The following is a 21,826-nucleotide window of genomic DNA, read 5'->3' on the forward strand; positions in this document are numbered from 1 at the left end:
GTTGATTCAGGTAATTATCTACAATAATTACAAACCATAAGATTTAATTAGCCGGAGAAGTGGCTGTCCAACTTCCACAGCTCCACTTACGTACTAATTAAATATGGGAAGTATAGTCCTATAGGCCTAGTAAAGTATTTGGGCATGTGTAAAGTTCAGAGACGTTAATATGTCCCAAAGCACAGTTTAGATGAGGTATTTTCATATGAGTAATCCAAACCATTAAAACTTATGCCTTTGAAAAGATAAAAAAATCATTAGCTTCGGATCTTAATTTGTAAATCCAGGTAGGATCTATAAAGAATACGTTTGTTTTGGTCGACTAATTTTAAGCATATTTTACCATCTTTATCGGCGTTCGTAGTGTGTCCTACAGTTTTAATAACACATATAGCATCATTACATTGATTATTTTGTTTCTTTTCTGTACCCAAAAACCCTAAGGTCCCTAACTAACTTCAATTCGTGCAAATAAATTTAAAGAGAGAGATAGAGTTTAATTGAGTCATTAAATGAATCGCAACTACTTTCACGAAACCTTAAATGCCTAACCCAACTACACACTGTACGTCTCTATAAAACAGTCTTTAGTTCTTACTTCATGCACCACACTATAATCTCACACCCAAAAAAAAAAGATTGCTAATATATTATTGTGATCATCACAAGTAGTACATTGATTAACAAATCTCTTTTTCACCATGAAGATAAAGATAAGTAGCAAAACACATGTGCAACCAAACAAGCCAATACTAGGGAAGAAACAATTCCAGCTCACCACATTTGATCTTCCTTATCTAGCTTTCTACTACAACCAGAAGTTTCTGCTCTACAAGTTCGAGAACCTTCTAGATCTCGAGGAACCCACTTTCCAAAACAATGTCGTGGAGAAACTCAAGGATAGTTTGGGTTCGGTTCTTGAAGACTTCTATCAGCTTGCCGGTAAGCTGGCCAAGGACGAGGACGGGGTCTTCCGAGTTGAGTACGACGCTGACGAAGAAGAGATCAACGGCGTGGAGTTCTCGATTGCTGATGCTGTTGACGTCAGCGTCGATGATCTCACGGCTGAGGACGGGACAGCTCAGTTCAAGGAGTTGGTTCCGTACAACGGAATCTTGAACTTGGAAGGACTTCGCAGGCCTCTTCTTGCTGTCCAGGTAATTATTTAATTTATATACATTATTCTATTGCCACATGCTAGCTTTTTGTCATTTATCTTGTTTATTCGTACACGTGAAATAAAATAGAATTAGATATACAAATCTTGGTGGCAGAGAAAAACAATATAACGTGAAATAAGATAGATCGAATTAGATTATACAAATCAGGATTATTTCATAAATATCTGATAATATAGCCATCTCTATGTGGTTGTTCGTTGAACTTTGATGTGTGTTATGTGGTACATTGATTTTAGCTAAAATAACTTCGGTTGGTGTATAGTTTTCACAAGCGACCATTAAAAATAATAATGGAGAATACTTAAATAAAATTACCATTTAAAAACAAACATCACGTGTTTGCCCCAAAAAAAAAAAAAGACAAACATCACGTGACCTACAAAACTGATAGATCCATATACATTTGATTCGTCTGTAAGCTCCAAAGAAAAAACAAAACTAATTACTAACGAATTAGTACATAAAAGTGGCTGTGCATGTTTCCAGCTAGCCCATCAGAAAATGTTGACATTAATTATTTTTAAAGTATAGGGAAAGTAAATGGCATTCAGCGGAGAAAAAGAATATTGGTTTTGATATAACTTTGTAATTTTTAATATCTAATATATATTTATATGTATATCAAAAGCTAACATGCAAATGTTAGGCTTATAATACACATCTGTGGCGATGTCTCTGGTTGGACGACGTTGAATCGGACACAACTAAATCTCAATATTTGTAATTTGCTTGTATAATTAGTGTATGTTTATCTACATGAAGTTTATACAATAATAAGTCAGAAATTGCAGTTAATGAAATGAAAAATTCGGTTTGAAAATGCATTTCAACATGTATATGAAAATTTTAAGTGGCACAGCAATTAAATATAACATTAAATGACTGACCAGTAACAATTTTATGGATGGTAACCAGTAACTACCACAAATTGGTATATATGTAGGCATGCATGTAGTCATGTACGACAAAACAAGAAGTCATATATATATATATAGGTGCGATTGTTGCAAATTAGTATGAATGAACCTTAATGTTAATACATCGTATTCATACGTATACGTATTTGCATGTATACAACACTTTCACTATCATCCGATGCTCTTTTAAATTCAATACGGCATTTAATGTGCACTTAATGTAAAGCCCTTTGAAAACAAAACAGATGTGGTCGTTGGAGTAGTCATTGTTTCTGTTGCTTATTTTCTGGTCTCGAGACTATCGTCCAATAAAATAAATTAAGGGTTTTGAAAACAGGTGTGGTCGTTAGAGTAGTCATTAATACATGCATGCTTTTCGATTCTTTAATTTTATTCTGTTTCGCAAACAGGTGACCAAGCTTAAAGATGGGCTTGCAATGGGCCTAGCTTTCAACCACGCGGTCCTCGACGGAACTGCCACATGGCACTTCATGAGCTCATGGGCCGAGATCTGCCGTGGAGCCCAAACCATCTCGACCCAACCTTTCCTCGACCGAGCAAAGGCACGTGACACGCGCGTGAAGCTCGACCTCGCTTCCCCGAAGGACCCCAACGCGTCCTCCAACGGCGACGCCGCGGCGGAACCGCCGCAGCTTGTAGAGAAAGTCTTCAAGTTCTCAGACTCCGCCATCCACACGATCAAGTCAAGAGCCAACTCCGTCGTCCCATCCGACGGCTCAAAGCCCTTCTCCACTTTCCAGTCCCTGACATCCCACATATGGCGCCACGTCACCCTCGCGCGTGGGCTCAAACCGGAAGACATAACCGTCTTCACCGTCTTCGCCGACTGCCGCCGCCGCGTTGACCCGCCGATGCCGGAGGAGTACTTCGGGAACATGATCCAGGCCATCTTCACGGGGACGGCGGCGGGGCTGCTGGCGGCGCACGGGCCGGAGTTCGGAGCTGCGGTGGTGCAGAAAGCGATAGTTGCTCACGACGCGCGTGTGATAGACGCGCGGAACGAGGAGTGGGAGAAGGCGCCGAAGATATTTCAGTTTAAGGACGCGGGAGTGAACTGCGTGGCGGTTGGGAGCTCTCCGAGGTTTAAGGTCTACGAAGTGGACTTCGGGTGGGGTAAACCGGAAACGGTTAGGAGCGGTTCGAATAACCGGTTTAATGGGATGATGTATTTGTACCCCGGGAAAGCTGGAGGTGTGAGCATCGATGTGGAGATTACTCTCGAAGCACGTGTCATGGAGAAGCTAGAGAAGAGCAAAGAGTTTTTACTCATCGATGTGGAAGAAGATGGAAACAAGATCACCAATGGCAATGGTCATGGTCATGGTCATGGTCATGGTCATGGTCATGCTAATGGTAACGGGTTTGCTTGAGCCAGTTTCGTTAGTGTTTATCGTAATAATAATTGCTTTTTTGTTGATAATAAATCAGCAAAATGCTGACGTGGAATTTATGTATTTGATTATGTTTTTCGTGTGTTGTGTTTGAACCTTGGAGTGTTTCGGACATGTGCTGAAGTTGCTTTTTGCTGTTTAAAATTAAGATTCACTTGTGAGTGGGAGAATGCCTTGGTTACGACTTTAGCTTAAGTAGTTTTCTTTTGTCATTTTGAACCTGTAATTTTTTTCAAATCAAGAGGACGTGATAGTTTGCTCTGTCATGACTCTGATCCAAAGCTTAATGGCCGATGGGTATTTGATGCAACCATAAGCTCCCACCGGACTAACTTCGTAAGCAAGGCTTGTAATATTTTAAGTGAGTGTTTGATGAGACAAGAAGCAGAAGAGATATGAACTACAAGATTGACATGTTCTTTTTGATGTCTCAAACATATCAATAAAAATTCCTTTTCCATTGAGAAACAAAGAACCTAAAAAAAGATGATTAATCAACTCAAGTTGCATTGTATCATAAGTTATAGACACCAAAGAGCATCACCATCTTCTTCTATTAGTCTTCGTCAGAGAAGGTAATCCTCTGACCGCAGAAGGTAGTCTTTCGAACGACGCAGGGCTCTTTCTCCGGCTTTGGTCTGGTCGGCAAACCAAAGCCTTCTCGTCTAAGCTCGTCTTCGTACCTGGAATATATCAAAACCCCCTTGTCATACTCATATATACCAGCTCTTGATAACAAAACTCAGAAGGTAAATAGTTATAAATCACTTACCAAAGCTTCTCTGCAAGGTCGGTAAGGTTGTACCTAATTAACAAACAAACAAAAAACAATAGCATTCATCAAAAATACAGCATTAAGTTTAGAGAAACAAAACTCCACAACATGGAAAATCAACTTACTTGGGTCGGAAAGGGTATGGAGCTATCTCAAGCATCTTGACAAAAATCCCCTTAACATGCTGGTTAATTCGCATAGCCTACAGTACAAGAGATTTAATCAGCAGTCCTAACTTTCAGAAAAACTACTTGCATAATATATACTTCAAATTCTTTTCATTGTTACTATAAATGATTCTCACCTTATTTGATTCGGTACAAGTAGCAAACTCAACACAGCAACAGCCCGAAGATATGCCCCGGCGGTCTACAATAAGTCTAACACTAGCAACTTCTCCAAAATCTTCGAAGTAACTGATGCTGTAAATATGGAGAGATAAAATGAAAAAAAAAAAATTGCTCTCAAGAAGAAAAAGAGCTGAATCAAAGGAACTACTTACATATTTGGTATGTTAAAACGCACGATTTTTTTATGGGAGATATCGGCAAAGAGAGTCTTCTTACTCGATGAAACTTCCTGAATTTTTAACAGTAAGTGTGTTAGTAGTAATACTGTAAGGAAAAATGAACTTCAATTTATAATAAAAAAAAAGACAAATTCTTGAAGATAATAACAAGAGTTACCTCAACAAAGTCTGGAGTTTCATCAAGTCCTTCCATTGATGCATTTTCTTGTAGCAGAAGGTTTTCTCGCTGAACATAGTCTTCGAACCTGGAATATCAAAAAAAAAAAAACCATGTGATCTCTCCAAATTTACAAAAAACTCAACTCAAGATGTAAATAGTTAAATAACTTACCAAACCTTGTAATCTATGCAATACCTAATTAACAAATATATTAGCATTAGTTTCTGTAATGGCATCAAAACTCTAGCAATAAGTTAGATAAACAAATCTTCATAACAATTTACTTGAATCGTGAAGGCTCCTTAACGAAAGATAAATAAAGCTTGCGTCTGTTTAAATATTTGCCGTTCTTCTTCTCCATCGCCTCCAGCATTCGAAAGAAAAAACGATTTGATCAGTAATCGTACTTCAAAATAACTAATAATAGGATATAATAATAACTATACACTACTTTTTCAAATGACAAGTAAAATAATTTTCATTATTATTACTATAAAACACTCTCTCACCTTCTCAGCTTCGGCAGCAGAAGCAAACTCAACGTAGCCAGACCCCATCAGACCGGTACCTTTGCCTACCATAAGACGAACATGAACAACTTCTCCAACATCTTTAAAGAAATTGATGCTGTAAGTAAAAATGGAGGATGATTAATAATACATATCAGTCATGAAGAACTTGATCCAAGGACGAAAAAGAAGAAGAAATTTTAGGTGCTACTTACATATCTGATATTTTAGTTTGCTTAGAGAGATGGTCAACAAAGAGCGTCTTATCTCTTACAGTGACAACTGTCTGGATTTAAAAGCCAAGTGTGTTAGCACGAAAGGCCTTAACGTGACAACTCATCTTTCGACATTGAGGCAACAGTTGTGATATCAAAAAGGTAAGCGTGACATATTTTGATGAATAATAAGAGATACCTCAGCAGAATGGGGAGTGTCCACCTCAAGTCTTTTCATCAACAAAATCTCATGATCGTGCAAGTATTCACCATTCTTCTTTTTCAGCGCCTAAAGTACAAAAGATACTTGAATACTTAAAAAAATTTGATTTAATACTTATTTCATAATTAATACATAAGAAAGAGAAAAAGTACTCACCAAATTAGCTCGTTCAGGAGAAACAAACTCAACAAAGGCATAACCCAAATGCTTATGCTGGCGGTTTACAATAAATCGCACACTAACAACACCATATTTGAAGAACTTGATGCTGCAAAAAAAAGTAATCATCAGTCATAGAAAAAAATAACACAGAGAACAAAAAGTGGAAATGTATAGTGATACGTACATATGTGATGTTTTAGTTGTTTGTGGAGACAGATTGGCAATGAAGAGTACGGAATCTTCCTGAATTTTAACAGCCAAGTGTGTTAATTAGCAGGACTTTTAAGGAGAAAAAAGGTCTTAACAACAAAAAGTAGGCTCATGGTACCTCAGCATTGGGAGGTGTCTCATCTTCTTCTTCAATGGGAAGGCTTTCTTGTTGAAGGTAGTCTTCATCTTCTTCTTCTACTTGTTGAAGGTAATCTTCATCTTCTTCTTCTACTTGTTGAAGGTAGTCCTCATCTTCCTCTACTTCTTGTTGAAGGTAGTCTTCGCCATCTTCGAGGTACCTGGAATACATGAAAATTCCCTGGTGATCTCTCCAAATAGTACTTCTCAAGAGGCAAATAGAAAAATCACTTACCAAACTTTGTGATCTATGCAATACCTAATGAACAAAAAGAAAAAAAAAGTAATAGTGTTAATCAGCATAAAAGCACTTAGCAATGATAGTGTTAACAAAAAAAAAAAATTAAATGAGTATTTACTTGGGTGGAAAGAATGGAGCTCCCTCTCCCTTATCAGCCACACCAAGAACAATTTTGCGCCAGTTCTTAAACTTATCACACTTCTTTTCTTTCAGTGCCTAGAGCATTAAAAAAAATCAGTTATCACACGAGTAAAACAACTAGTTCTCAAATGATCATAATCAGTTAGTCTCATCACCTTGTTTGCTTGGTCGGTAGAAGCAAACTCAACAAAGGCATCGCCCATGAAAACACCCCGGTTGTCGACGACAAGTCGAACACGAACAACTTGTCCAACGTTTTGGAAGAAACAGACGCTGAGAGAATTAAAAACATATCCTTCATCATGAGAAAACTATAACTTAGCTTCCAAGTAAATGGAAAGTGAAGAAGGTGATTCTTCTTACATATCTGATATTTTAGTGTAGGCAGGGAGATGAGAAACAAAGAGCGTCTTCTTCTTTGGCTCCTGAATAGGTTCGGTCTCCACTGTCTTCTGTTAGCGATTTGGAACAGGATATTGAGATTAATTGAACATAAACTTGTAAAATATCTAACAAACATTAGAATATATAATTATTATACCAAAGTAGTAGCCTTGTCATCAGACAACAACTCAAACCTTGCTTCTTCGATCTCCCTCTCCTCCTCAGATTTTTCTTTGTGTTTCTTCAGAACCGGTTCGGTCCCCAAACCATCTTCCGGCTTTCGCTTACACAATAAATTAGCTTTCGGGCTATCACTGGCCATTGGAGAAGATGCAGACAGCGAGGGTTGGGTTGGTTTATTCGCGGGCAAGAGCTGTGAAAACAGTTAAAAAATAAAATAAAACCACCTCCGAAGAAAATTACAGCAGCAATAAGTTAACCCTAGGGTTACTTATCTAATCTATTATAATTAGTACTTAATCCTGATTAATAATTTAATATTTACCATCAAATGCCTATACACAGTCGTTTTATAATATTAATACACCATCTAATTTATATTTGACCCGTTTTTAACCTTGAGATTACTCAGAAACAAAACCCTATCTTGCGTGTTTCTTGGTTGTAAACACAGCAACACAACTAAGGAGCGAGACAAACCCTAGAAGAAAACTTACATGATGAAGATGCTCGATTTTCGTCGAGACCGGTGGAATCAGATAGAGATTTAAGAATCGAAAGTCTAGATCTTTATCAAAGAAAGTGGTGATCTGATGATGTCAAAATCACAGAGAGTTTCCTTCTCCGTCGATACCACTCACTAAACCGGTTGGGTTCCACTTAGTTGAATTAGCGAATTGTTTAATGCCAATAAACTAACATTGGTCTATTTTCAAACCGGTTCTCTCTGAAAGTAAGCTGCATAAAAATCAAAATTTTTATTTAGTGGCCCTTATCTTGGCCTGTTGAACTGTAGGGAGAAAGCCTACGCAATGGAACCGGTACGATAACGTTCGGTTTGCATAATGTTATTTTACTCAACAATATTGTATTTTAGTAAAAAAATTAGTTTATGCAATTTAATTTATGTGTTTTTAACATTTGTATTTTGTACATCAAATATGTTAAAAAGTAGAGGTGGACAAAAAATCGAACCGAAGCTAATCAAACCGATCCAGCCAAACCCAGACTTATCTAAACTAAACCAAATTTTTGTAGAAATTCTATAAATTAATACTCGATAAATTATAAACACGATAAATTAATATATTTTTTTGGTCCCAAGTTCGGCCAGTATAAAATATGACATAATTCGATAAAATAATAAGATAATAATATTTAGAAACCTCCTACCTAAATATATGGTTTCAATGAAATCATAAATTAATAATTACGATATATGTAAATTTTATAAATAGATAAGTAAAGCATTTTATTTTTTTTAAATCTTCAAAATGAATTGTATCTAAAATTTTTATTTTTCATTTCAGTAATTTGGTCTTACTGTATCGAATAACATATAAAAACTCATTTGTATACTTTTCCATATGTATTCAAAATACATAAAATGTATCAAATAATCTCATAAAAATAGATAAAATTAAAATCTATAAATTTTTAACTAATATATAAGATTATGAAATAAATTTTTCTTTCCTTCTTTCAATAGAAATATTTTTAAGAATATAAGTTCAAAAATGGATTTTTTTCTTCAAATTAATAACTCTATAAATTAATAAATTGTCATAATTGCAATATTATTAATTTATATAGTTATATTAACATCTATTTCCAGATAACAACACAGTATATATATGAATTATATTTTTTATTTTAAATATATTTTTCAAATTTTGGACAATTCTTATAATTATTAATTTTAATCACTTATCGAATCAAAATAATTTAAATTCATTTTTTGTAGGTAATGTATATATTTTATTCATTAAGGTATAAACGATATTAAACATTTAATTTTTAACGTGAGAGCTTGAATTTATATATGTTTAAGTTTTCTATGGAACATATATTTAAATTGTATGTATAACTCATTATAATTATTTAATTCATTTATGTAGAACTAGGTGTTTCGTCCGTGCATGCGGGCATTAAATATTTTTTAATTACTTATTAATACATTTTTACCAATTAAAATACTATAATGATAATTTATTATTTACATTTTTAACCAATTACTATTTATGTTTTCATTCCAAGATTCTTAAATATAATTTTTTTTTTGAAAATTTCTTTGTATACTATATTCATTATTAATAGATTAAATCTTAAAATCACTCAAATCCTCTTTTGATTATATAAATTAATAATTTTACTTCATTTATATTTAGTTATAGTCATGTGTATTCTGTTTTTTTAATTTTTAACTTTGAGAGCACTTTATTGGGCAGTTGAAAGTTGAGTAACATGCGCATTATCTTCGAATGTTCGGTATTGGAAGTGAAAGATTTTCTCTCTTATCCCCATCGTTTCCCTGAGCTCCAATCATTAGCTTCAAGCATCATGCTCCGTCTGCAGTCCTTTGAGTCTTGGTCACTCTGCTTCATATTGCAAGAGCAGAATATAATAGCTACTGAAATTGCGATGAGTGTCATCCATGGACATCGTTACCACTCTTACATTGCGCAGCATGGGGCAGCTTGGCTTCAGAACCACATTGACATAGAAGCTGCCAATGCTTAATAGATCGGTGCATATCTTTCCATTTGCCTCCGTTGGAAGCTATGTTGATAGCTCTGGGGTCATTGGTTCTATCTCCCCTTCGGTGGTCTAACCTTTTAAATCTATGCGGTACCTACTGGCTACTGGTATCTGCTCTTGTTGTTATTTTTTTATGTCTTTCCATAGTTTTTGGTTTTATTTGGAACCAATCGTGAGATCATGTATCTCCACACAAACTCATGAATAAAGGTTATTTCAGTGTTAAAAAAAGAAGTTCATTCCATGGACAAAATGTAATGATTTTATAAATTTTTGGTAGCTTCATTTCAAAGGCAAAGAAAACATCATGTGCATTTGGAGAATAAGGAGGGACCGTCAGGACCAAACTACTTCATAATGGCTACCAACCATAACTAACAATTAATTTTTGTCTTTCTTGATGATTAAACGATGTCAGATTAATTTAATAAAATATATGCATTTGCATAAAATTTGGTTGACCTAAGAAATCAAGTGTTTTTGTTAAATGAAAACATAATGATACATAACAAACATTTGGTTAGTTAATCAATGTAAGTTAATGTTTATAAATAGTATGTCATATGTACCCGTTGACATCTGTTTACATGTATTCTGAATTATAAAAATATAGAATATTGTTTAAAAAAAAGATAATTATACAAGATTGGTGAACCTAATCCAGAAGACATCTACAAAAATTGATTCCCGACGCTAATCCATCGGCTGGTGACCCACTCATGACCCATCTGCATACTCCGAATTATTTCAAAAAAAAAGAAAAAAAAGACATTTATTTCCCATTATAATTTGTTTGTTCATTTCTACGCACTATGTTTGTCTATTCTACACATAACTAGATTTAACTCTCGTATGGGTGTTTGTGAAAGTCATTGAAAATAAGAAATCAAATGTGGAGTTTTACTTGAGTTTTTCATGTAGGTAAATAAAAACAAAACAAAGAACATAAAAAGTAAAATAATTTAATTTTTGGTCAGATGTCTCTCTTTACACACACACACATGAAAGATAGGTTATGTCTCCATGTGATGAATGTATATTTGTATCTGCATATGTATATATAAGATGACGAAAGTTTCTTTGTGCCTATCAAAATCCTAAGCTCTCTCTCCCTTTCGGTTATTACCTCTTGCCCACTTGGCCTCTCCTTTCCCTTTCTTCACCAAATAACTTTCCATTATATTTATGTAAAATATCTACAAATATAAACGTTTCCATTTCCCTCTCAAGAATCTCAAATATCTAGCTATCAAATTTTCATTTCTTGATACACAACAAGAAGATAAACACACACAAGCATCTAATTCAACAACCCCTTACACCTTAAAACAATGAAGACGCCGCGGCTTCTCGACCTAACGGCGGCGATAATTCTTCTCGTCTCTGTTGTCTCATCTCTGCCGCCGCTTGTTTCAGGCGACCCAGGGCGGCGAGTCAGCATGACACTGGTTCGAGGGGCCGCTGCGCTTGGTGCTTGTATGTCCTCGGTCTTTTCTCCTTTTCATTTGTCGTCTTTTCTTTTTTTTCTTGAACATAATCATTTGTCGTGTACATAATACATATATTGTTCTTAGTAAATTGATGGAAAAAAAAGTTTAAATATATCATTTTTTGTTATGAGTTCACTATACTTTTAAACCGCATCATCATTAAAATTTTACCACTCTCGACTTGTTTCTATAGTCACTATCGTCTGGGTCATTAATTTGACTTTCCTCACGTCAATTTGTTTATTTTCTTACATTTGGATTTATATGTTTTGCTCTTTTTTTTTAACTTTTGTAGTTTGCTTGGACGGTAGCTTACCGGCTTATCACTTGGATAGAGGCTTCGGTGCTGGATCAAACAATTGGCTTTTGCAGTTTGAGGTAATTAGTTTTCATTACGTATTACTCTAGTCTGTTAAATGTTTCACATGTACACAAACCAGTTTTTAAATATTCTTAAAATGCTTTAGTTTATTTAAATAATATTTTTACCAAGTCAGTAGCAGTGAATATTGAAATCAGGCAGCATTTGGTTAAGAAATTTTCTTTTATTGGGCACTCCTTAATTTAGCTCACTTAAAGTATTGCTGTTGTAACCAACTCCATAGATAGGCAAAATTAATTGAATACAGCTAGCTAAGCATATAGAAGAATCACACATATTTACAGAGTAGTTGTTTCTAATAAGTGCCTATTTTAAAAATATTAATTTAGCTCTTAAAATAAATTTATTAACGATTTAACAATGATTATTTTATATCAGATATTTGTTGGGTTATACGTTATAACTCTATTAGAATGAAACCAAGTGGCTGGCCACTACATAAGTCGATGCTAGTGATTAATTTCTACTAATCTCTTCCACACTTATAAAAAGAGTTGAGACATGTTCATGAACAAAACCTAGTACAGAGCCGTTTTAGTAACTTTAGAGCTGCATAGTGTCTCGAGCTAGTTGGATCGTGTCTCACGGCGCCTTACAACTTTATGACGCTCATCTATAACATTCTCTATTTCTCTCCATATATATTAATGCAAAGGTGGTTACAGGGAGGAGGATGGTGCAATGATATAGCATCATGCGTGGATAGATCAAAGACCCGTCGAGGCTCAACACGTTTTATGAGCAAAACCGCCGTCTTCACTGGAATCTTGAGCGATAACGCCTCTTTAAATCCAGGTCATTCTTGTATAACAAATCAATTATATTACGAATATATAAAGCCAATCTATTAAATATTTTATTAAGGAACATGTTTGCTTGTGGTTATGGTCACTTTCACGTGATGGTTCAAATGTTTCTGTAAAATTCAGCTTTCCTTTAATAAAATATACAGATATAAATAATAACTTTGGCTTTGTTCTCCTTATTTGCTTTTATCTTTGTCCCCTTCCTTACGAGCACACACACGTATCGTATAGACTTTATTTTAAAGGCTTCACGTATCGTATACACATTATGATAACTAATTGATTTTATTTATTACAAGTATAGCTGCACATTGGTTGGACTGCACATTATACTATTTTTATATTATAATGTATACAAATTTTTATATCAGATTTTTACAACTGGAACAAAGTCAGGCTAAGGTATTGCGATGGAGCTTCGTTTGCGGGAGATGCACAATTTCGCAACGGGGTAAATATATCTAAACTACTCGTTTCTCGCTCGAAATAATTTTTTGCTTTCTTAAACCGGTTTCAATAACAGGAAAACGTACCAAACGATCTGGTTTGTGAGTGGTTAATTACTGATATTTTATCCAACTGGATGTATTGACAGACGTCAATGCTTTATTTCAGAGGACAGCGTATATGGAAGGCCATCCTTCTTGACCTTCTACCCAAAGGCTTAGCAAAAGCCCGCAAGGTAAACAAATTTACAGTCCCGGTTTGGTTCGGTATTTCGATTGAGTTTCACTAACTAACTTTATGCTTTCTAACTAACCATCAATCGAGGATAATTTTAAGATATTCATTCTTTTGGCTTGAATTGCTTGGTAGACTACATTATTAATGTGTTTTACTAGTTAATTTTACAAATATAACCGGTACATAGGCTCTTCTGACCGGTTGTTCAGCTGGTGGTTTGTCGACGTTTTTGCATTGCGACAACTTCAAGAACTATCTTCCAAGAACCGCCAACGTTAAGTGCATGAGGGACGCTGGATTCTTTCTTGACGCGTAAGTGTTCTTGACCAGATATATTTTTTAAATCTCTGGTCTATACGGTAACCGAATCGGTTTACCAACATATATGGTTTATCTTGGTTTAACAGAATCGATGTAGCAGCAAACCGGACAATGAGATCTTTCTACACTAAGCTTGTGTCTTTACAGGTATACACTGGAGATCCAACTCTTGTCTCTTGCTATCAAGTTTTCAAACCTTTTTTTTCTGATTTTCTTGAATTATGTGGAATAAACTCTGTAGGGTATACAAAAGAACCTTGATCCAAACTGCACACGAGCGTTCTATCCCGAACCATCTCTGGTACAATCCGAAATATCAAATATACGAACTCATGTTACGAAGTTAAACCTCTAATTTACATTAAAATCTTCAATTTTGCAGTGCTTTTTCCCGCAATATGCGTTGAGATTCATTAGAACACCAATGTTCATCTTAAACTCAGCCTACGATGTCTTCCAGGTTTCTTTCTTTATACTCTCTAGACTAGTTAACTCTACCATGAGCTGGTAAGTCTTTAGTAATATTACACTTGCCATCTTAAACTCAACCGGTTTATATATTTTACACTTGTTAAAACAGTTCCATCATGGGCTTGTACCACCTTCTGCTGACTTAACTGGGCGTTGGAAGCGCTGCAAGCTTAATGTGACGGCATGTAATCCACACCAGCTCGATGCACTCCAAGGTTTTAACCCAATTGGTACAATGTAAATAGATAACCGGTAGAAATAAGAACTAAACCGAAATATCGGTTTTTTCTTTTGTAGGGTTTAGGACAGACATGTTGGGAGCATTAATGAATTTCTTCAGAAATTCTACTAGAGGAGGGATGTTTATAAACTCATGCTTCGATCATTGTCAGAGTGCTTTACAGGAAACTTGGCTATCTCCCACTTCACCAAGGATCCATAATAAGGTATATACACTAAACCGAATTTCATTCTTGGTTTTCTGGTTCCGGTTTACAATAGTTTTTAACCGTGTCTGGTTTTGGTTTTAGACAATTGCTAGGACGGTCGGAGATTGGTATTTCGGGAGACGAAATGGAGCAAAAGAAATAGGTTGTCCATATCCATGTGATAAAACATGTCATAATCTGATTCCAACTTCTACTACAGCAGATTCTTTGGTAAATTTGGACATTTAACAGTCAATACAGTTTCAAGAGCAATACATTACTGTAAATATACGAATAATACTAAATTGAATTTGTAATTATGTGTTTTTTTTTTCTTATCTAAGCCTCTTAGTGCTCTCAAATTTTACATTTTATTTTGTGTGTAACATGAATATTCAGGTTCTTCATTTTAATGATTTGATTATGTAGCAATCAAGATGTGATAAAGAAGTCTAACTCTCCTTTTTTGTCATGTTTGTATGCTCAAGATTGCAGAAGCTGACACTAATCAAGATTACGATGATAGTCCAAATAGACAAATAAATCATTACAATAACAATAATACAATACCATTACATATATACAATGTTTCAAAAAGAATTATGTGTTAATTGATAAATTTCCACAATCCAGTTATACCAAATACCAACATTAAAAAAACTAAAATTCGAAAATATCGTGTCTTTCACATTTATTAATCACGAACAAAAAACATTTGTGTATTCTGTTTTAATAGAAAACAACAGAAAGAGTGAGACACAATTGAATTTATGAGTTAATACTATAGTGAATATTCCTACGTCTTAAACTCAAACTAATTTTAGAATAACTGTTAGGGTGGTGCACCTCATAATAGGAGATAGTTTCTCAATAGAAACATTTTATTAAATTTTCTAGAAACTAAATTAACAAGGGTCTCTTGTGCAATAGTTCAATTTATAAAAAAAATAAATAGTTAGAAGACTTTGCACAAAGAAAACACATTCGAGATCACACAGAAATCGACATATTATATAGGGTTTTCAAAATAACGAAGACTTTTCTTCATTATAATACTGTATGGCTTGCCCGCGGGCCTGGCCCATAGACCCAATGCGGGGCGGGATTGGACACAGATTTTACGGCCCGTTTGTTAGCGGGCCTCGCGGGTTATGCCCACAATGGTATTGGGCCGAAGCGGGACGCGTGACAATTGGGTGGCCCGCTTGAATTTTCTCATTTCGTCTCTTTGGTAACACCAACAAGAGCTTAGAGTAAACCAGAGATGATGATGGCGATTCTCATTTCCTCCAACCGGTAACCTAAACTCATTTACTTCAGTTGTGCCTCTTCCAGTTCGCTTTCAATCAATGAATCATATTTTCTCTTCAAGCTTTGCAATGTTGACCAGAACTCGTTCACTTTCTTTGTTACTCATCGTAGGGAAAAAAGGGTTTTTTTTTCTGAAGTGAGTGTGAGTAGAGACAAGAAATTCTACACAAAACTTGTTTTTTATTGTTGCTTTTCTAGAAACTTAATCATCGTTCTCGAATGTGAATTGTCTAAACTTTCCTTTTATTTATTGTCTTTGCTTGGTGGACCATTATAAATGTCAACGGGTTGAAAACTTGAAATGTGGTAGCGATTTGGATGTTTGAGAGATGTATAGTTAATATTAAGATGGACATCCAACTCGCTAGTGTGATAGAATATATGGAATCTTATATGGAATGCAGTTATTCAAGTGTAGTTTAAGTATCTTCTTAATCTTTTGGAAGAGTTGATAAAGTTCTAATAGACTGTGAATGTAATGCTTCTACATCGTTATCTCGGAAGATTTGAAATGTTGAGCGTCTTTTACAGTGTATGATTGAGTCTAGCCTTAGGCAGTTATAGTTTGCTATGAGGGTCTTTCTTCTTTGTTTCTTTGACATTAGCTACGTGATATAAAGCTTTTGTCTTGCTTTGGGACTTGATGTTAGCAGAAGCTTTTACTATTAGTTACAAAAGCTTGTGGTTCCTATTGAATTTACTTAGTGATGCCAAAACTAATCTTTTTTTTTTTAACTTGTATATATATATATCAACAGGATTGTAGTAGGACAAGTTACTGTTTCTGGAGAACACCAATAGATACAATGTCTTATGCTACAAACGAGAGTCGAGACAATATTTGCAACTTAATGGATTTGATCAACCTGATAACTTATTGCTGTCTCGTTCTTCTTCCAAGTTCACAGGATTGGTCAAGCTTTGAAGATATGGGCCCGTGGGCCGACCCGCATACCCGTTGCTATAGTGCGGGTCGGGATTGGTCATAGGGTTCATGGTCCGCATCCCGCAGCGGTACGACCCGCAAAGACCCGACTGAAAATAGTACCACAGCGGGATGGGACAAATGGGTTGCGGGTAAGCCCAATTGCCATCTCTAATAATACACATTGACTTGTTTGAGTGGTAAGTCGATCTCCCTTGGTATACTTAGTTTAAAAAATATATATAACTAAGATCTTCACCACAAAAAATAATAATACAAAAATAACTAAAACCATACATTTTACTCAATTAAAAAAACTTTATTAAATTCTCAAAAACTCAGTTAAACACATATCCCTTGTGTTATAAAGTTAAACTAAAATAATTAAAATATTATTGTTAGCAAATTTATATCTCTCATAATCATTTATGGGCTCTAATAAAGAAGTTGACATACATTTTGTAACAATATAAAACCGACTGTTAACTCAACTATAAAAAAATTATTAAATTCTCAAGAAACTCCATTAACATATGTCTCTTGTGTTACAAAAAATAAAATAAGATAATTAAAATATTATTGTTAGCAAATTTATATATCTCCCAATCATTTATGGGATCTAATAAAGAACTAGACAGAATTTTTTTGTAATTATAAGACTATGACGGCCCGTAAATAAAAGGCCCAAGCCCAGCAGGTAAAGAGTGATCTTCGAAACTAGGGTTTTGTCTGAAGCTTCATTGCCTCGAGTTTATCAGTCGCTCTCTTTACCTCTTTGCATCCTTTTCTGCATCTTTTCTTCACCGGAGAACAGCAACCAGTAGTCATGGCTGAACAGGTTCGATCTCTTCGTTCTATATCTCTTTATTTAAACATTTCTTAAGAATATTCTAATTTGCAGACTGAGAAAGCTTTCCTCAAGCAACCCAAGGTCTTCCTAAGGTAAAAAGAAAAAAATAATGAATCTTTATCGTTGTACTTTAAGAGCTTGTCCTTAATATGATGATTATGTTACTGTTTCAGCTCGAAGAAATCTGGGAAAGGAAAGAGACCTGGTAAAGGTGGAAACCGTTTCTGGAAGAACATTGGTTTGGGTTTCAAGACTCCTCGTGACGCCATTGATGGTAGCTTCTAAGTTCTAATTATCCTTAAAGGAGAAAACTTTAGCATTCTTTCTCAGACATGTGTTGTCTTGTGGAACAGGAACTTACATTGACAGGAAATGCCCATTCACTGGAACTGTTTCAGTAAGAGGACGTATCTTAGCTGGTACTTGCCACAGTGCCAAGATGCAGCGAACCATCATCGTTCGTAGGAACTATCTCCATTTCGTCAAGAAGTATCAAAGGTACTAACTAACAACCTCTCTTCTTGATGAAGATTATATTTTTAATAACCTTATTTTGATCAGATATGAGAAGAGACATTCCAACATCCCTGCCCATGTCTCACCTTGCTTCCGTGTCAAAGAAGGTGATCATGTCATCATTGGCCAATGCAGGCCGTTGTCAAAGACGGTGAGGTTCAATGTGCTGAAGGTGATCCCAGCAGGTGCATCTGCATTTGCAAAGAAGGCATTCACTGGAATGTAAGAGTTTTTTTGAAGCTATGGAGTGTTCTTCTTTGTTTGGTTTTGATTTTTGGAATGTGTTGTTTGGTGTACTGATTCTCTAGAAATCTACCTACTCTTGTCATCTTAAATGTTTTCTTTGGTTTGGTACTTATCCCACTATATAAAAGCTACTAATTTTGGATGTTATAAAGGATGCCACATAGGCAAAATATTCTCAGCCATTCATTCTGCCACGTCACTGGTAACCCAGACCAACAAATCGTAATTGCAGCCCAGCCCGTTAACCGGTTTCGCTCACGAAATTGCTGTCTCCGTCTCTTTGCTGTTGGGCCAGATTAAAAAATTTTCCAGTCCATCCCATTACTTATTTCAACTGTCAAACTATTTTCTTTTGCATTTTCTATTATTTCAGACAATTTTTTATTTCAACTGTTTTCTATAACAATGTGCAAACCGCCTAAGTTCCCGCCCAAGATAACAAAACCCCCTCATTTCACACACAGTCCCTGTAAATTTCTATAAAAAACTAAATTCTACTATCAAACCCACCCAACAAATTTACTACTACCACCTATAATTATGGCCCGGCCTACTTAAACTTTAAAAAAAACCATGACAATACTTAAAAAAAACACACCCTAACTATGTTCACTTCAAAAAAAAAAAATTTAAACAAAATTGCCAAAAAAATACTAATTCTCATTCTTATCTATGTAACACATGCACCACAAGATCAAAGCAATTAGGACAACACTCTCGAACCTCATCCAATAATCGTTAGGATCCTTAGGGTCTGGCCCATCACAAATCACAAAAATAAAGATGCTTTCCTAGGGACAATTTTCATATGTCTTGACATCCAGGTTTGTCTAAAATTCATATTTTTAATTATTCCAACTATATTTCAAATGATTGCTTCTAACCACTAAACAGGAACAAAAAATAGAGGGGAAGGTACCTATTTCTACGTCTAACACAATGTACCAACGCTTCGAAGAAGGGAAAATTTATCACATTAGATATTTTAATCTCCTCCCCAATAACCAACGTTACAGGCTTACCGATCAACCATACATAATCAATATCAAAGAAACAACAACTATTACACTGATTCAAGAAAACATTGCACCGATTCCTTCATACATATTCCGGCCACAACGCTACACCCAGTTGATCAGCTTAGCAAGTGAAACCAACTTCCTACCAGGTAAAAAAAAAACAAAAACTCTCTCACACAAAAATAAATCCTAATTTTTTTCCAAACAACCAAATTATTCCTACAGATGTTGTTGGCCGCATTTGCCTCATCCAAGGAAGTGATTTATATAACCACTACACAGATTCAAAAATCATAATTGGATTACGTTTAGACAGGTACAAACTTTTTATTAAGTAATAATTGGTTTACAACTAAACAAAATCTAATACAATAATTATTTGTAGATCGAAATTGGTACGTCTAACTTTATGGGACAAGGAGGCATCTAATTTCAGGGAGTTAAATCGCATATCAACAAGGAAAAAACAAGTCGTAATCATCACAAGTATCATTCCACGGATACATGAAGGTAATAAACTAAACATAAACTTTACAAAAAACTAAATGCTAACAAATATTTGCCTTTTTCAGAAAAACTATCACTCACAGCAACACCTGGAACGCGTTTCTACTTTAACAACGAAATTGATATCATTCAACGCTTCCAAAAGAGGAATAAACTGCTATCTTAAGCCTCATAGCAAACACCACCAGTCAACTTTTAAAACATTTACGTTACCACTTCCTACATCAATTAAATTGTCACACACAAAGATTATTTTCTCATTCAAATATCGAATTCCTCAAAACTATTTATTATTCATACTTACAGTTGTTTTTAAAAAAAAAATGATCACCGTTTCGAACTTCTCCCCTGTATAAAAAAACAAAACTTAACTTATCCTTTCAGAAACCAAAAAACACACAATTTTAATTCACCTGATTTTTATTAAACATGTAATCCGCGCGCAGCGCGGACGCCGGCCCTAGTCTCTATAAGAGTCCATTGCTTAGCTTAATCTTAAACAAGGACAGATATTCAATGATTTATCCTAATTGCTTATGAGTTTTGTATCTAAGTGATACATGTTGATCAAATGAAAAACAAGTTGGTGGATTTAAAGATGATCGTTTTACTGAACATCATAACACAATCATATGAGTCATATCCAAAAGTGAGACATATTCCAAATGTCAGAAAAAAAAAACTAAGTTCGAATGTAATGGCTTTTGGTTTAGAATAGTTTGGTGGCAAATAAGTATGAACTAGTTCACTAGCGCAACCATGATGAACCCAAGCACCGACTAATCGACCGAACAAATAATATGTGGGCCAGAATAATTATAGGCACAAAGGTGATGGGTCTTGAGATCTTTAGGCAAAAAGTAAAAAAAGAGGTCCTACCGGGAGTCGAACCCAGGTCGCTGGATTCAAAGTCCAGAGTGCTAACCACTACACCATAGAACCAGATGTTGTGCTGTTTAAAAGATTACTTTCTATCTTCAAAATAATAAGCTTTTATTAATTGTGAAACTCATTGCATCTTCTTATATATACATCTACTATAATATTAAAAGAGAAACATTCTGAAAAATCTACTTACAAAAATTTGTTGCACCATTTTATTAGACTTAACTATTTATTTGGTCTTACTTTATATTTTTCTAACTATACAACATTGTTATTAATCTATACTATTCAAAATTTCACTTAGGATTTTGTCTTTGATTTGCTTTGCCACTTTTATTTTTATGCCTAACAACATTTATTATCTTCAACCGTTTTACTATAAATTTGTCAAGTCATAAATATTTTAACAATATTTTCAAATCTCTGAACATATCAACAATTTTAATATGATTAATTAATTTTTGATAGACTTTCTTTAACCCTTTTTTACATCACGTATATATTATTACTTGTTGAATGTCGTGGAATGGTCAACACTTCAAACTTATCTTATATTCTACCAGTTAAGAATAATAATTACTAGACGTTAACTCGTGCACATGCACATAGTGAGTTTTTCATACTAATATTTGTTCATTAAATGGTTTTAACTTTTTACAACACTATAATTTTTATCGATTGTAAAATGACGAATACAAATATTGGTCTCTTAAATGTATCATTGTTGTTGAAGAGTTAACGTATTACAACTTACTTTAATTATTTTAAGAATTCATATGCACAAAAGAAAATTAAGTTTCACAGCTTTTTAAGAATAAAAATTAAGACTAAATTATTTAATTTGAATAAAATAATATATATATATATATATAGTGTTTATAATATTAAAAATCATCGATTTGAAGAAGTGTATTTCTGTGATTGTCATGATGAAATAACATATTAGAAACCACCTATTTAAAATATAATAATTTGTATACATAAAAGTACATACATTAGAGTACACACATAAATCAAAACAATACCTTTTATTTATTTACAATTATTTTTTGGTAAATAAAGCAAAACAG

General features: G+C 34.6%; 4 protein-coding genes and 1 non-coding gene across 5 annotated transcripts; 3 read left to right on the plus strand and 2 right to left on the minus strand.

Moving 5' to 3' along the window:
* Positions 1 to 589: 589 nt before the first annotated feature.
* On the plus strand, positions 590 to 3,680 carry LOC106404431 (BAHD acyltransferase DCR). The gene is made up of 2 exons (XM_013845154.3): positions 590 to 1,157; positions 2,509 to 3,680. The coding sequence occupies exons 1-2, from the start codon at positions 702 to 704 to the stop codon at positions 3,487 to 3,489; spliced, it is 1,437 nt and encodes a 478-aa protein (XP_013700608.2). The 5' UTR covers positions 590 to 701; the 3' UTR covers positions 3,490 to 3,680.
* A 206-nt stretch (positions 3,681 to 3,886) lies between these two features.
* On the minus strand, positions 3,887 to 8,063 carry LOC106415262 (G-rich sequence factor 1). The gene is made up of 20 exons (XM_022696796.2): positions 7,875 to 8,063; positions 7,355 to 7,570; positions 7,177 to 7,265; positions 6,969 to 7,086; positions 6,791 to 6,888; positions 6,667 to 6,690; positions 6,412 to 6,592; positions 6,268 to 6,326; positions 6,078 to 6,189; positions 5,898 to 5,987; positions 5,699 to 5,769; positions 5,484 to 5,601; positions 5,259 to 5,338; positions 5,146 to 5,169; positions 4,972 to 5,059; positions 4,788 to 4,864; positions 4,590 to 4,707; positions 4,411 to 4,487; positions 4,283 to 4,315; positions 3,887 to 4,193 (listed from the first exon to the last, which is right to left on the minus strand). Exons 2-20 carry the CDS (start codon positions 7,517 to 7,519, stop codon positions 4,067 to 4,069), a joined length of 1,749 nt encoding a protein of 582 aa, XP_022552517.2. The 5' UTR covers positions 7,520 to 7,570; positions 7,875 to 8,063; the 3' UTR covers positions 3,887 to 4,066.
* Positions 8,064 to 10,994: 2,931 nt separating this feature from the next.
* Positions 10,995 to 14,969, plus strand: LOC106425690 (pectin acetylesterase 9-like). Its single transcript, XM_013866406.3, has 12 exons — positions 10,995 to 11,391; positions 11,701 to 11,783; positions 12,453 to 12,582; positions 12,965 to 13,044; positions 13,189 to 13,275; positions 13,465 to 13,589; positions 13,685 to 13,745; positions 13,840 to 13,899; positions 13,981 to 14,058; positions 14,179 to 14,284; positions 14,367 to 14,515; positions 14,600 to 14,969. The coding sequence occupies exons 1-12, from the start codon at positions 11,247 to 11,249 to the stop codon at positions 14,744 to 14,746; spliced, it is 1,251 nt and encodes a 416-aa protein (XP_013721860.2). The 5' UTR covers positions 10,995 to 11,246; the 3' UTR covers positions 14,747 to 14,969.
* Positions 14,970 to 17,443: 2,474 nt separating this feature from the next.
* Positions 17,444 to 18,487, plus strand: LOC106404452 (40S ribosomal protein S11-3). The gene is made up of 5 exons (XM_013845176.3): positions 17,444 to 17,571; positions 17,635 to 17,675; positions 17,757 to 17,857; positions 17,937 to 18,081; positions 18,145 to 18,487. Exons 1-5 carry the CDS (start codon positions 17,560 to 17,562, stop codon positions 18,323 to 18,325), a joined length of 480 nt encoding a protein of 159 aa, XP_013700630.1. The 5' UTR covers positions 17,444 to 17,559; the 3' UTR covers positions 18,326 to 18,487.
* A 2,254-nt stretch (positions 18,488 to 20,741) lies between these two features.
* TRNAQ-UUG lies at positions 20,742 to 20,813 on the minus strand. Its single transcript has one exon. It is a non-coding gene; the product is annotated as a tRNA-Gln (tRNA).
* Between the last annotated feature and the right edge of the window lie 1,013 nt (positions 20,814 to 21,826).

Source organism: Brassica napus, chromosome A2, assembly GCF_020379485.1.
Source record: "Brassica napus cultivar Da-Ae chromosome A2, Da-Ae, whole genome shotgun sequence".
Taxonomy (NCBI): Eukaryota; Viridiplantae; Streptophyta; class Magnoliopsida; order Brassicales; family Brassicaceae; genus Brassica; species Brassica napus.

Bases quoted from the DNA above. Each gene is read 5' to 3' on its own strand.
- LOC106415262 (XM_022696796.2), bottom strand. From the start codon at position 7,519: ATGGCCAGTGATAGCCCGAAAGCTAATTTATTGTGTAAGCGAAAGCCG. The intron at 6,691-6,790 runs GTAAATACTCAT...TTTGTTCATTAG, and splicing joins GCTCCATTCTTTCCACCCAA to GTATTGCATAGATCACAAAG. The intron at 4,865-4,971 runs GTAACTCTTGTT...TTAAAAATTCAG, and splicing joins AAACTCCAGACTTTGTTGAG to GAAGTTTCATCGAGTAAGAA.
- LOC106404452 (XM_013845176.3), top strand. The intron at 17,676-17,756 runs GTAAAAAGAAAA...TTACTGTTTCAG, and splicing joins CAACCCAAGGTCTTCCTAAG to CTCGAAGAAATCTGGGAAAG. The intron at 17,858-17,936 runs GTAGCTTCTAAG...CTTGTGGAACAG, and splicing joins TCCTCGTGACGCCATTGATG to GAACTTACATTGACAGGAAA.
- LOC106425690 (XM_013866406.3), top strand. From the start codon at position 11,247: ATGAAGACGCCGCGGCTTCTCGACCTAACGGCGGCGATAATTCTTCTC. The intron at 12,583-12,964 runs GTCATTCTTGTA...TTTTTATATCAG, and splicing joins TAACGCCTCTTTAAATCCAG to ATTTTTACAACTGGAACAAA. The intron at 14,285-14,366 runs GTTTTAACCCAA...TTTCTTTTGTAG, and splicing joins CCAGCTCGATGCACTCCAAG to GGTTTAGGACAGACATGTTG.
- LOC106404431 (XM_013845154.3), top strand. From the start codon at position 702: ATGAAGATAAAGATAAGTAGCAAAACACATGTGCAACCAAACAAGCCA. The intron at 1,158-2,508 runs GTAATTATTTAA...TTTCGCAAACAG, and splicing joins GGCCTCTTCTTGCTGTCCAG to GTGACCAAGCTTAAAGATGG.